Below are 16251 nucleotides of genomic sequence, written 5' to 3'. Positions count from 1 at the left end.
TGAGAATCTTAAAAGCTATTTTAAGTGAATTCTTATTCAATATTTCCTAAATAGTTTATATAAATAAAATTGTTCGTATCCTTAGGAGTCGTGTTAGTCTAGGTGATTTAGTAGTTGCCTCTTACTCGGGTGTCCAAAGTTCGGTTCCCGATATTGGAATTGTTTTTTGTTTTTTTTTTTCTCAATAATCGTCAATAATCGTCAAACGATAGCTATGTAAATACTAAATAGGTCTCGTTTTTGGAGAATTTATTCGTTTTTGGATGCAATATTTGATTTTTTAAAAGTGTTTATTAATTTATTCCAATCACCGATTAATTTGCAAACTCCACAAACAAAAAAAAAATATTAATGCTTAATTTCTACAAATAACCATTTTTTCTACATAAATTATTTTAATATGTGTAACAAAACACTTTACGCATTTTCCAAAATTGTATTCAATGTATGCAATTTTTGGATTTGGATTTATTTTTCTAGATGTATTTTTTAAACTAGTTACAGTTACAGTTTTGTTACAGAATTGTACATTTAATTCTTATTTTTAAATCAATATTATTTCAATCAATTGTTTTTGAAATAAAATTCAAACTTAAAAATAAGCAAACAAAATTTTTTAAAACAAGCTCATTGAATACTATTTTTGTTCAGGCTGTGAATTTTAATACAAAATAGACTCATGGTGCCTAATTTGATTCAATATCGAACAATAAAACCTACTAGCTGACCCGGCGGACTTCGTTCCACCTTTTCTAATATTTATTTCCAATTTTTTGCTCTTAGTACAGTAAAATTAAGAAATAAAAAAAAAATTGTTACACTCATGAAACTTGGCAAAAAGTTTGCTTTTGGGATAAGAATGAAGTACAAAAAAAGTCTATAAAAAAAAGTTGGGTGGAAGGGTGTTTTTTCGCGGACAAGAGGGAGGGGGTGAAATATACTGAAACAAATTTTAATTATGGTTTTGATGACAAATTAAACATTTATAAATAAGTTCTTACACGTTTTACGCGAAATTTGGCTTTTTGGGACCAAATGCAGATTTTACTGTCTCTTCGAAAAAAACACCTTTTCACCAAAATTTTTTTTATAAAAACTCTTTATTCTTGCTTTCTATCCCAAAATCAATGTTTTTACCAAATTTCATTAGGGTGACCCATCATTTTTGTTTTCACTCAAAAAAACACCCTTTAACCATTATATTTTTATAGACACTTTAGATTCTTGTTTCTTATCTTAAAAGTAACATAATTGCTAGATTTCAATAGGGTACCACTATTATTACCTTAGTACCTACTACACACTTTTTCAAATATACCCATATTTTCTTTACTTCTAAAAAAAACACCCTTTCACATTAAAGAAATTTATAGACTTACATTATTCGTAATTTCCATTGGAAAGAGAACATATTTAATGAATTTCGTAAGGGTACCATTTATACCATTGATTTTATCGGACTTATCGCGGATTTTTCCCTATTTCGCAAAAAAACACCCTTTAACCTAAATTATTTGTATAGACTTTTTGGGTTCTTGGTTTCTGTTATAAATGAAACATTTTTACTTAATTTCATTGGTGTAACAATTTTGTCCTAGTTTTTGTGGTACTAATTCCGAATTCATAATTTCTTTAAAAAAAAACAGCCTTTCACTCAAGATAATTTTGTAAACTTTTTAGATTCTTAATTCTTATACCAACCAAAACGTTTACACCAAGTTTTAAAAACTAATAAAATTAAAGTCAGCTGTTATGTTACCTTCCTCACACACAACTTAACCCATCAAAATAACACCCTTTCACCAAAAATAATTTTAAGAACTTTATGAATCCTTTGTCCCTGCTTTATCTAAAACCTTCATCCCGAATTTCATCAGTGTAGCATGTTTTTCCCATGGGTTTCGGTTATATTTTACCTGTTAAAGTAAAAAAACAAGCACCCTTGTTTTCAATCGGCTATAAATATCGTATTGACTTTATTTTTATGTCATAAGAATCAGCATCAAAAAATACCTTGAAAACATGTGTCATATGTCATATTCGACAAGCAATTTTGTCAGTATATTTTTGACCTTCACCCCTACCTCCTGTCCGCGAAAAAACACCCTATTTTATAGACTTTTTTTGTACTTGGTTCTTATCCCAAAACCAAACTTTTTGCCAAGTTTCATGAGTGTAACAATTTTTTTTCTTTTAAATGCCTATTTTACCTGTACTACCTATCTGTAGTGTGTGAACATTTTCCAAAACCAACAAAAATCGGGTCTCAACAACAAGTCTAATACATACAATTCTTGTGTCGCGGTGTTTCTTATCAACCTCCCCCAAAACGGCTGAACCGTGTGCATATCGGGTTGAACTGAACAAGCTCATTGAATACTATTTTTGTTCAGGCTGTGAATTTTAATACAAAATAGACTCATGGTGCCTAATTTGATTCAATATCGAACAATAAAACCTACTAGCTGACCCGGCGGACTTCGTTCCACCTTTTCTAATATTTATTTCCAATTTTTTGCTCTTAGTACAGTAAAATTAAGAAATAAAAAAAAAATTGTTACACTCATGAAACTTGGCAAAAAGTTTGCTTTTGGGATAAGAATGAAGTACAAAAAAAGTCTATAAAAAAAAGTTGGGTGGAAGGGTGTTTTTTCGCGGACAAGAGGGAGGGGGTGAAATATACTGAAACAAATTTTAATTATGGTTTTGATGACAAATTAAACATTTATAAATAAGTTCTTACACGTTTTACGCGAAATTTGGCTTTTTGGGACCAAATGCAGATTTTACTGTCTCTTCGAAAAAAACACCTTTTCACCAAAATTTTTTTTATAAAAACTCTTTATTCTTGCTTTCTATCCCAAAATCAATGTTTTTACCAAATTTCATTAGGGTGACCCATCATTTTTGTTTTCACTCAAAAAAACACCCTTTAACCATTATATTTTTATAGACACTTTAGATTCTTGTTTCTTATCTTAAAAGTAACATAATTGCTAGATTTCAATAGGGTACCACTATTATTACCTTAGTACCTACTACACACTTTTTCAAATATACCCATATTTTCTTTACTTCTAAAAAAAACACCCTTTCACATTAAAGAAATTTATAGACTTACATTATTCGTAATTTCCATTGGAAAGAGAACATATTTAATGAATTTCGTAAGGGTACCATTTATACCATTGATTTTATCGGACTTATCGCGGATTTTTCCCTATTTCGCAAAAAAACACCCTTTAACCTAAATTATTTGTATAGACTTTTTGGGTTCTTGGTTTCTGTTATAAATGAAACATTTTTACTTAATTTCATTGGTGTAACAATTTTGTCCTAGTTTTTGTGGTACTAATTCCGAATTCATAATTTCTTTAAAAAAAAACAGCCTTTCACTCAAGATAATTTTGTAAACTTTTTAGATTCTTAATTCTTATACCAACCAAAACGTTTACACCAAGTTTTAAAAACTAATAAAATTAAAGTCAGCTGTTATGTTACCTTCCTCACACACAACTTAACCCATCAAAATAACACCCTTTCACCAAAAATAATTTTAAGAACTTTATGAATCCTTTGTCCCTGCTTTATCTAAAACCTTCATCCCGAATTTCATCAGTGTAGCATGTTTTTCCCATGGGTTTCGGTTATATTTTACCTGTTAAAGTAAAAAAACAAGCACCCTTGTTTTCAATCGGCTATAAATATCGTATTGACTTTATTTTTATGTCATAAGAATCAGCATCAAAAAATACCTTGAAAACATGTGTCATATGTCATATTCGACAAGCAATTTTGTCAGTATATTTTTGACCTTCACCCCTACCTCCTGTCCGCGAAAAAACACCCTATTTTATAGACTTTTTTTGTACTTGGTTCTTATCCCAAAACCAAACTTTTTGCCAAGTTTCATGAGTGTAACAATTTTTTTTCTTTTAAATGCCTATTTTACCTGTACTACCTATCTGTAGTGTGTGAACATTTTCCAAAACCAACAAAAATCGGGTCTCAACAACAAGTCTAATACATACAATTCTTGTGTCGCGGTGTTTCTTATCAACCTCCCCCAAAACGGCTGAACCGTGTGCATATCGGGTTGAACTGAACTCTATTTTTCATACCCCTAAATGGTTAGGGTGTTTCAATAAATTTAAAACAAAAAATATCTATTTTTTAATAGATGGTTTGGGTGGTCCAACCAAATTTCAGTTTATTTTGTTTTGAATGACTTTTGTGAAATTTTGTGGACATATAGGATTGGTCTGAGAATCAGCAAACACCTATTTTCCATACCCTTAAACGGTTAGGGTGCTCCAATCAAAAATTTTGTTTTATTAAAAGGATTTTTATGAAATTTTGTGTTTTTGGTATAAGACCGAGAGCCCACAGCGCGGCCTGATATGGTTTTTGAGGGTTGAATAACTTGAGTATTCCAATTAATATGAGTAGGCTAAATTAAAACAAATTCAAGTTCTTAATACATATGTATTAAGACTGGTGCTCTGTCATTTCCCCAAAGCCTGAATAATTCAATCTTGTCGATGCGACAAATAGAAATCGAGATATAAACTTTTTTAACTAACCATATCGGCTATATCCTTGGAGAGTTCTGAATAAAAAACAAAACCGCTTAAACAGCTTTAGCTTATATCTTGATCAAACAGTCAAGATTGATATCTTCAAGCTGAGAAAAAATGATAGAGCATCAGTTCTTATATTCAGAATGTGTATTTGTGTTAATTTAGTTTACTCATCATGATTTCAAAACTCGCGTCGTGTTATGTGTTGAATCAAGCTGCCTGAGTCGGAGTGTACAAAGTATTATTGTCACGTTTTCCAGAAAGTGTGATTTATCATCACATCAGAATGATGACAGAAAAAAAAAATAAAACAAAATGTGTCATAAATGTATAATAAAACACTTTATTTTTCAATAAAAAATTGGGGGATAGTACACGGAGAAAACAGACCACATAGAATTAGGCCGATCGCACCTTAAGTTAACCGGATTTCTGGTGCCGTGAAATAACGCCGAGCGAAATAACGCCGAATTCCAAAATTCGGCGTTATTTCACTTTCAAAAGCGAAATAAGGCCGAATTTCAACATTCGGGCTTATTTCACAATGACAAAGTGAAATAACGCCGATTCGGCATTATTTCACTTTTTCGGTGAGGCAAATCCTGCTAAGTGGAGCTTAGGAAAAATTGCAATGTAACCACCTGTAGTCAGTTTGGTATTGAAATGCCATATTCTTGGCAAAGGGACATAAGGCCCATGGACATAACAGCCACTTAATATTTGTGGACTTAAGTCCCAATTGAGTGAGACATAAGTTCCAAATTAATTGTCAAACTCAGGTTGGACATAAGACCCACAAATAAAAGATGGACGTTATGTCTCACTAACGAAGAATTCACAAATTATAAAATTATTTCCCAACTGGATTTGGGATAGTTACAAAATTCGATTTTGCACTTATGTCCCACCCTATTGGCACATACGCCTATCCAATAGTGTATCCAAAGCAGGACAGCATGTCCCCAGCCTACAAACATACTTCACTATTTATACGCCTAAGTCCTGTTTGTGTTATAACTTAGCAAACGCGAAGCGGAAAAAAATTTGCTTACATGAGAATATATTTAATTTTCGGAACCCAAACGCGAAGCGGAAAAAAATTTTGCCCACGGGAGAATCAATTTTGAGGTGTGAAAATAAAAATTCGCGCGAATTTTTATTTTCACACCTCAAAATTGATTCTCCCGTGGGCAAAATTTTTTTCCGCTTCGCGTTTGGGTTCCGAAAATTAAATATATTCTCATGTAAGCAAATTTTTTTCCGCTTTGCCTTCCACCAATTAAAACAGGTGGGATTTATTCGTTTCTTATCTTTGTATTGTGATGACCGCCCTATTTGCGAGATAATTTTCAAAATGACCCGCGCTTATCATGCGAGGTTGGTTGTATTCAAAGTTTCTTTTTCATTTAAAGAATCTGAAACAAAACGCAAATAAAATAGAACAAAAGTTATTCTACATTATTATTTTATATTTCGAAAAGTGTGGGGCTTATGTCCCAGTTAAATAAAAAATATGTTGGGCTAATGTCTCACTCAAGTGGGATATAATTCTTAAATTAAATGTCGTCCCACTCAAGTGGAACAAAACTCCCAAAAATAAAGAGTGGGCGTTATGTCCTTGGGTCTTATGTCCCTGCGCCACATTTTTATCACATCTTGAAACTTATCTAGGTTAATGAATAATTAAGAGGCATACCTATAAGAAATAAGAGCCAAAACTTTTTTGGAACCTATACCTCGATGGGATGGACATAAGTCCCAAATTGGGATGGGAGCCATTGTGCCCAAATAAATTTGGGACTTATATGCCTTTGAAAATAAGAAAAAGGGTACCATACCGGTTAACTTGCGTCTGCTCTTATGCTGACTTTTCTAACATTCGGCCTTATTTCTCAGTTGGGACTCGGCGTTATTTCACTTTGACAAAGTGCAATAAGGCCGAATGTTGAAATTCGGCGTTATTTCGCTTTTGTAAAGTGAAATAACGCCGAATTTTGGAATTCGACGTTATTTCGCTCGGCGTTATTTCACGGCACCCGGATTTCTTCATGGTTTTTTGGTAAGATGACATGTTGAAAAAATTAATATGAAACTTCTTCAGAATAAAATTGAAACAACGTAAGAATTTTTTTATTTTTGTCGGACTTCAGCTTTTGTTGAATTTTATTACTCTTATTTTCTTCAGTGATATAGCACGGTGGTAAAGCATTAGCCTAGTAACCCAAGAGTTGTAGGTTTGATTCCCAGCGGCTGCCCATTTTTCCTTTTTTTTATGCTTTTTTAAAGTTGAAACAACTTTGATTTAAAGATGTTTTAAAACGGTAAACCACTAAAAAACTAACGATGTTCTACTTTGATTTTGAAATTTTCGTCTTCAACGCAAAATCATTCCGAAAAATAGTTGAATCATTGTGGTTTTCGTTGATTTTAAGTTGTTTTTTCCCTCAGTGTACTTTACCATCGTGCTATCTCACTGTTGGAAATAAGTATGGTAAACTGCAAGTCGGTTTTTTTAAGATGAACATACTCATTAAAAAAAAAGAGTTCACATTAAATTTAACTGAGTTTAAGTGGAATCACCTTATTTTAAGCGGATATCATACCTTATTTCAAGGTGGTCAAATTTAATGTGAGCATCATCTTATTTTTTTCTCCGTGTACATTTATGAATGATACCTTTTTTAAAAGTCAGTATTTCACACTTTATTTAAGTTGTTAAATCAAGTTATTTCAGGCAATAGTTTTGAAATAATCGATTTCAAAGTCAAAATTTGGGAAAAAAAACGTTTAAAAAATTACATTTAATACAATTTTTGTAAGGACTGTGGATTTCAATACAAAATTTTCCTAATGGCCACTTTGTTCACCGTCGATTATTTTTTAATCAAGGATTATTCCATATAAAAATCCTTGATTAAAAGATAAAATCGATTTTGAACAAACCTGCCCTAAATCTGCTTAAATTGTGAAAACCTATGTTCCTATGTCGTCTAGTTTTTGAGAAAATTGAAAAATCGTCACGTGAGTTCTTATTTGTCCTATAAACCAAAAACTTAAATTTTCAGGAGAGCGTTTTTACACTTCAAAGTGGTGGTTTCCAATTTTGGAATTTTGGGAAATCGCATTTTAAGGTTTAAGCTTCTACATATATAAAAAAAACTGGCCGATAGATTTTTTTCAATTTTTAATAGAATATTTTGTGCGATATCTTCTTCATATTTATGTTGTCAAAATTGTCACATCTAGTTTGGTTTTCAAATTATCGGGGTTTTTACCCAAAATCAATTTGTCGTAAACACCACCAAAATCAACTTTTTTTCCATCCCATACACGTACGACAAATTAGGCGCACGTACGACATTCCAATACCAAGACAAATAAAAAATTAAATTTTCAATTTTCACAGTTCGTTTTTATTATTAATTAAACATTTAAAAAATAGTTTCTTATTACATAGAAGTAGTAAAATAAATAGATTAAAAACAAAGAATAAAACAATAAATATGACCATAAACATGGAAATAAAAAATTTAAAAAAAAATGTTTAACAAAAAATAAAAGCCCTTCTTTGAAACATGAATTAAACAACGAATAAAACAATAAAACCACGACCTTTTTTCACTTCGTTCAAGACAGCGCGCTTGAACGAAGCGCCGCTTGCGACCGACGCGTCGGTCGACTTGTTGTTCTTTTGTGCTCGATACAAGATCAATAAGTGTACAGCAATAAAACAATAAAACAGCGACCTTTTTTTCGCGAAGAACAATGGCGCCTTAAAAAAATAATTTTCGACCAGCAGGTGTTTTTGCGAGCGGGAGCAATAACAAAACTCACAGCAACCCTTTTTCGCTTCCTTCACGACAGCTATTATTTTACTTAACCACGCTGTTATCAAAGTGACACAAGAAAAGCAATGAGCTTTAAATTTTTTTTCTCTTGAACCAAGCTAATGTTTGTGATTCTGTGGAACGGTAAATTTGATTATTTTCTTGTTGTTTTTTTTTTTGCCATTCTATTGTCTGAGGTTTTACCTTTCATATGATACCAATTTTGTTGGATATGGGAGACATATATTTTTCATTAAAGTACAGCTAGATTGCGAAAATTGCACACTGTGTGGCGCCCGCGACCGACGCACAGTGGTTCGAAACTATCAAAAAGTGGTCATGGGACTGTAACTTCTGATCTAATGAACGGATCCTAAAACGGTTTTCGCTATATTGCTTCTTAAAAATCACAGAATTGAATCCAATAAAAAATCACAAAAAAATTTTAGGGCATCCATAGACAATCATCGGCCGGATGAGTGCCATGTAGCAATTCACCTTAACCCTGGTGTCAAGCCGACTGCCATAAAACAGCCGTTTCGTCATGGCAAAAGCTCCCAGGCCAGAGCAGCATCCATATATCTATGGAAATATAGATATTGGTGTAGCCAGATGCCAAGGTACTTTACTACACTTTTACTCGGCAGTGGATGTCCGTGTGGTCCAGCGAGCGCCAGCTTCCGCCAGTTTCTTCGCGTATCCCCTGAAGCCCTAGCCAAAGGAGTCCTAAAAAGAAACTTTTCTGATTTCTGAAAGTTGATTTTGAACTTCCAGTCATCACAATATGGCAGAATTTTATAAAAGTCACGTTGCAAGAAAATTCTGATGTCCTCAACTACCTCAACTTTGGGAGCTGTTCTGTACGCAATTAGATCGTCGGCATACGCAGTTGTCTGATTCAGACTTCCTATCAGATCCCTGGTGTAAATACTAAAGAAAATCGGTGAGTTCACCGCTAACTGTTGAAGGACATTTTTAATATTAAAAATTGCAGTAGAAGTTACATTGCCACTTTTGACAAGACGTTTTACCATTAAGCATGTCATAAAGCATATACAAAAGTGGTTTGCTTATACTAAGGCTTGTTAATTTTAGATAGAGACCTTCTAGCCAAACGGTGTCGAAAGCTTTTTCCAAATCAACCACACACCCGTGCACTGATTTTTAGATTTGTTCCATTGAATATCATATATAAGTTTAGACGCGGCGTGAATAGTGTCATATCCTGCCTTAAACCCGAATTGATTATCCGGTATGATATTATTGTCCTCAGCCCGCTGACACAGAGCCCTATTGATAACTTTTTCAAATATTTTGTTGATACTTAGAAGGAGACTTATCGACTGGTGATTTGCCGGATTGGAGTTGTCCTTTCCCTATTTCGGTAGAGGATGTACCACCGCTGTTTTCCAACGCTTTGGATAATATGCATTATTCAGACCGTTGTTGAACAGATTGGCATAAATGTCAATAGCGGTAGATGTCGAAGTACAATATTGGATATACCATCCACTCCTGCTGACTTCTTTTTCTTTAATGAATCGAAGAATAACATTGTAACTAACAGGGTGTTAGCCCCAGGCATTAAGGCAACTACTAACTCGCCTAGACTTATACGACTTCTAAGGATATTAAAACTTTTATTTATATAAACTGTTTAGAAAATATTGAATCAGTCATGATTTCAAATAGCTTTAAAGATTCTCAAACTGTGAAACGATTATCGTCTTTTCGATTATCATTTTCAAAAGTACGGAATGACCCCCCTGTTTTTTACTTGCGATATAGGTACTTGCGTATAGGTATCAAGTTATGCATTCGTACAAAAAAAAAGTTGAGATAACATTTTTCCATGACATTACGATGGTAGACAATGCCAAAAAAGTGGGTCCCGGTAGTCCGTCTGTCTGTCTGTCTGTCTGTCAGTCTGTCAGTCTGTCAGTCTGTCAGTCTGTCTGTCTGTCTGTATAAGGAGCTACAACCTAAACGGATGGACCGATTAATGTCAAACTTGGTATGTAGCGTTATTTGGCGACTCTCCAGAGGGGTTTTTGGAATTAATTTTTTTGGACCAAAAATAACGGTACTTTTCATATACCGATTTTAATAAAATTAAAATATCTCAAAAACGGCTCCAACGATTTTGTTTAAAAAATTCAAATGTTAGTTTAAAGCTAAGGTCTATCTTCTAATGAAAAAAATTTTGTTTGAAAATCATTATTAACGGTACCTGCCATAGAACGGTTTTTTTTTCAAATCCGATTATCTCCGAAACTGCTTATTCGATTTCAACGAAACTTTTTGTGAAGAAGCATTTATATAATTTAAATAGAAACCAAAAATAAAATTTTCGAGAAAAAATTTTTTGGATTTTGAAAAAAATTTTGAAAATTTTTTTTTGAAAAATCAAATTTTCGAAAACGGGACATTGAATTTTTTTGAAATTTTGTTTTAAGATGCTGATTAGTGATTTCTACAAAATGACATACCAATTTTATTTTAAAACTTTTTTTCCAAAAAATTATTTATAAAAAATTAGTTTTTTAAAAAACGGCTCTAAAGATTTTGAAAATTTTTTTTCTAAAAATGCATCTTAATATATTAATCAAAACTGCATACTTGTTTTGGAGGGCAATTTGATTTCAGATTTTATTTTATTTTTTTTAAAAAACGAATTTTATTTTATTTTCCAAATTTCTATATAAAAAGTCTTAAAAATTTAAGCAACTTTAACTCTAAGAGCAAGTTCGTGCGACCCAGTCGTGCATTTTATTTTTTTTTATTTGATTTTATTTTATTTATTTTAATAAAACTTAAGGGATCTCTCAAGAACCAACTCGAACTCTACGTTCTTCCTACACACGTGGATCAATAATTTCAGATATTTCCTTTGAATCAGGCCTCTCCGACGATTATGCGATACCTCCCGATGCAATCTCGGAATCCACATGTATGGATGCGTCAATGCCTTCCTTGCTTATGCGTGCATCCTATGTTGATTCACCAAATCGTAAACCTGAATCTTTAGAAAAGGTAAGCCAAAACTTGTATTTGATTTTTACATTCATATAAATTTTTATTAAAACCAACACATAGGCTGGGCACTTGGCTAAACTTGGTGGTAAATTGAAAACCTGGCGGAAGAGATGGTTTGTCCTTAAAAATGGTTCACTGACCTATTGGAAGAGCCAGCATGATATTAACCGCAAACCGCAAGGACAAATTCTTTTAGATGAAGTCTGTAGAATAAATAGAGCTGAAGGGGCTTCTACATTTGAAATTGATACCGGAAAGAAAGTTTACTATTTAACAGCCGATTCCAATGCAACTATGGATGATTGGATAAGAGTACTTCAAAATGTCCAACGACGGAATGCCACTAAGTTGTTGCTTAGTCGAGAAGATCAGAAACCAACAGTGCAAGGGTGGGTAACAAAGGTGAAAAATGGACATGCGAAGAAGTGTTGGTGTGTTCTTTTTGGAAAAATGTTCCTGTATTTCAAAACTCCAGGAGAAACGGTAAGTCCTTAAAAAAAGAACAAGTTAAGAGAAAATTACAAATTCTATTTAAGAATCCCTTGGGACAAATAAATATGCGTGACGCTAGAGTAGAGGAAGTAGAACACGTTTCCGATTCTGATTCTGAAGAACGTGAAGATCCAGCCCAAAGTCAAGCTCGTTTAACGGTTTCAATTTATCCAGCCCATCAGGGTCCAACTTATTTAATACTACCTGGGAAACAAGAGCGGGATAATTGGTTGTATCATCTAACCGTAGTATCCGGTGGAGGACCACACGCAGGAACGCAATATGAACAACTTGTACAGAAACTGATGGAGACCGATGGGGATCCTAGTAAGTTACATATAAGATGTTTAATGCAAATGTTTTGGTATATTTTATTTAAGATACAAGAGTAACACATCGATGAACCCATACAAAATAATGTTAAGTGTCTTGTGCTATTTTTCAGGAGAGACCTTTTAAAGTTTTTTCTGTTTTAACCGATCTTCAAACTGAAAGTGCTCATAATCTTATAATACATATCCAGGTTTTTAGGTAAAGTGTCTAATTTGCCAAAACTTAGGATCTATTTTATATTGGACTTCGTATTGTTTTGACTCATACTCTTGAACATACTATGTGATGTTAGTTTTAGTTTTATTCTAAAGGAAATAAATCAAACTAAGTACGAAAGTGGTTGGACATCAATAATTTTTAAATAGGGACTAAAGTGTTAGTTATGATGGTTTAGACATGCCCCACCAAAACCATGTCCCCCTGCCATCATGAGCACACAACATTATTAACCCTTGAAATCTTAAATATTCAAAAAAATTTATTTTTTTGATTTCAAAAAATTTTAATTTTTATTTATTTATTAAATTTAAACAAAAAAATTATATCTTATTTGTTCATAGTGTTGGAAAAATACAATTATATGTTGTCCCTAATTCATAATTAAAATTGGCGCTTACGATAATTTTGCGTGAAGGGCTGGATATTATATACTTCTGGTGAAGGGAACGTGAACACATCGCAGCTTGTGAACATTTGACATTCATCGCTGGTACACACTTCAAATTCATTCATCTCATGAATACGCAAACAAGCAACAAAATACACACATTCCTTTTTTTCTTCAATTTTCAAATTCATTCGTTCGAAAAAATATAAAGGAGACATAGAAACCCATGTTAAAATTCAAAATTTGAATTAATTCATCTGTGTGAAAGATTTTCCCGTAAATTTTGCTCGTGAACTACTTCATCGCTCGTGAAGCAAAGCTCTCCACATTCTTCTCCACCAGGGTTCACAGGAACGTTCACGGGTGAACACAAAATACAAAAATGTCCCTCTGGTTGAATTTCATTTTTCTTGAAGAAAAAGTACAAATTAGTAGAAAAACTATATTGAGTTATAAAATCAACATGACCAATGACCGACTGCTGTAATTTGTTTCTCGATAGAAACGACGTTGTATCTGCACTTCGTGAGTTAGACCCATTGACTTCTCCTGATTGTCATGGCGTTTTTCCGAATGTGTTAAGTCATTGTTGTCAAGCTTTGAGTGTTAATCTTCAATTTATATTTAATTAATCTCTTTCTTGTGGCATTTTTTTTGACGATTGGAAAATATCAACTGTAAACCCGATTTTTAAGTCGGGTGACAAAAAAAAAATATTAAACTATCGTCCTATAAGTAGATTAGCAGTTATTCCTAAGTTACTGGATAAAAACTAAACTATACAGCGTAATAAAAAATCATATTTCTATCTCCCAACATGGATTTTTTAGTGACCGTTCTACCTCCACAAACTTAGCTTGTTTTTCCAAAAAATGTTTTAACCCTCTACCGCATACTAACCCATATATGGTTTATCGATTTCATATCGATTTATTCCCGTTATATTGCACCAAATGTCAAAAAGAAAAAACTTTAATAAAACTATGTCTATTTTCCTTTAATTAATCGGTTTTTATTATCAGTAAGAGAGTCGTGATTCTGAAATAAACTCATTGTTTCAAGAGCATGTCAAAAGTGCAAATCAGTGAATAAAAGTGTGAACTTTTCAAGTGTTTTTTTATAATAAATGAGTAAGTTGCATCCAATTAAAAATAAGTTTCGTATGAATTTATTATACTTTTATATGTTTACGAAGTTTGTTTTTTGTTTTTTTAATAATTTTTGTCTTTTTTTTTGCGTTTTTTCCAAAACACCATATATGGGTTATTATGCGTTGGCGACTTACATTGCTGATTTTTGTGGGAATTTTATTTTTTTTTGTAAAATGAATTCGAAGACTTTCTTTGGAAAAAATAAGTGTGTAAATGCTATAACTGGTGATGGCTTTCGAAGTGATGACGATCTAGCTTCAGATTCTGGCCCTTTTTAACATCAAACAAGCCATCTCCGAGCACTTTTGCAAATATGTAACACCTACAATGTCACGAAAAAGAGGATGCCCTTCAGCTTTGGCAGGATATCAAAGCAGAGATGGAACTAAACAAAGCTGAGGGAGTTATATAGAAGTCACGGAAGTCCAGCCCTATCTAATCCCCAAACTCCAATTCACTCACAACAACCAAGGGCAAAAGCCGTTGATTCAGTGCTAACTGAAAACATCGACCATATCCCTGAATGGCAAACAAAAACACCAATATGTCAAATTTACGGACTGATAACGTATTGTGTACGTGTAGAAAATGGAAGGTGTTCTTCTGCAACAATGATGAAAGAAAGAGTTTGAATAAATTCCATGAATAAGGAAAGTCCAATGTAATAAAAACATACTTTACAAAACATACCTTGAATGCATACTAAACCATATATGGGTTATTAATTTTTTGCTGGAAATCGACTTGCTGCATACTAACCCATATATGGTTTATGTTTCTAAAAATTTATATATATGTAAAAAAATAAAAAATGTTATGTAATACCTTTTTTCAAAACCTAATAAGTCTAAAAAATTGTAAAAAATTTTTTTATTTCAATTCGTTCATAATTCATGCATTAGAGGGTTAATGCATTAGAAAAACATAGCCAAATGGATGTAGTTTACACGGATTTTGTAAAAGCATTTAGTAGAGTCAATCACCAAATTTTAATTAAAAAGTTAAAAGCTTATGGTTTTGATGGAACTTTACTAAAATGGTTTAAGTCTTATCTCAGTGGTATGAAGCAGATAGTGAAAATAGGTGACTTGATTTCTTATTCTATAATTGTGCACTCAGGTGTTCCAGAAGGCAGTCATCTTGGCCCGCCATTGTTTGATCTTTTTATAAATGATGCTCCATCTGTGTTATCTGTATCCGAAAAGTTATCTAATGTTTGCAGACGATATCAAGTTATTTAAAGTCATTGACACTTTGAATGATTGTCTCGAATCTCAGCAAGATTTATATTCGTTTGAACGTTGGTGTAAACTTAATGATCTAATGCTTAACTTTTCTAAGTGTTCAGTTATGACGTTTTCTCGGAAACATAGTCCCATAATTTTAGATTATAATATTAATGGAAGTTCATTATGCAGGGTCAATGAATCAAAAGACTTGGGTGTTATTTTTGATGACAAGCTTACTTTTGAATCTCATGTTACTTACATCGTGTTGAAAGCAAACTCTATGCTTGGCTTTCTCAAACGAAATTCGTCGGATTTCAAAGATCCATATACACTTAAAATATTGTTCTATTGTTCGTCCAATTTTGGAATATAATTGTATTATATGGAACCCAACTTCAAAAAAATTATCAGATAGGATTGAAAAAATTCAGAAAAACTTTTTGAGATATTCTTTGAGAACATTTCAGTTGTCTGGACAAACTCATTTGAATTATCAAAGTAGATGCTTGTTACTCGGAATGCAAACTCTTGAGTCGCGGCGTAGAATGTATAGTAGGGTGTCCGTTATTTCCCAAAGTGATGTTTTCGGGGGTGACACCCCCTAGATCGAAAGCTTAGGGGCTAATTAAGGGGAATTTAGCAAAACAAAATTTTTTGGAGGTCATTAACCAGTGCCTCTAGGGTCATACTTTCCCCATACAAATTTGTATGGGAAATTTTTAACTCAAACATAAAATTTTTTTTCTCTCGAGTTAATTTTTTTTTTAAATTTTTGCCGTTTTTATACGTTTAAATTTATTTTTCTCGAACTACAAAAGATATGTTTACAATATTTTTATTGAATTTTGTTTAAAAATTATTCACCTAAAAAATTACATCAAAAAAGTTGCAAACAAGAAAGGGTAAAGTATTTAAAAATATTTATTTATTATAAAAACGGTAAAAATTTCAAAAAAAAATTTCAAAAAATTGAAATTTTTGATTTATTCACAAATT

At 32.5% G+C, this 16251-nt stretch overlaps 1 protein-coding gene across 19 annotated transcripts in view; it reads left to right on the top strand.

Annotated features, from left to right (window-relative positions):
* LOC129908810 (uncharacterized protein CG43867) overlaps positions 1-16251 on the top strand; it is a 276259-nt gene that overhangs the window by 176895 nt on the left and 83113 nt on the right. For 14 of the 19 annotated variants that reach the window (XM_055985584.1, XM_055985581.1, XM_055985578.1 and 11 more), the window contains 3 exons: positions 11226-11440; positions 11504-11926; positions 11980-12262. In XM_055985584.1, coding sequence (XP_055841559.1) covers positions 11226-11440; positions 11504-11926; positions 11980-12262 — 921 coding nt within the window. The remainder of the gene's footprint in view (positions 1-11225; positions 11441-11503; positions 11927-11979; positions 12263-16251) is intronic. The other 5 variants (XM_055985586.1, XM_055985589.1, XM_055985588.1 and 2 more) reach the window with 2 other exon arrangements.

This window comes from Episyrphus balteatus, chromosome 2, assembly GCF_945859705.1.
Source record: "Episyrphus balteatus chromosome 2, idEpiBalt1.1, whole genome shotgun sequence".
NCBI lineage: Eukaryota > Metazoa > Arthropoda > Insecta > Diptera > Syrphidae > Episyrphus > Episyrphus balteatus.
This window is presented reverse-complemented; position numbering and strand designations above follow the sequence as displayed.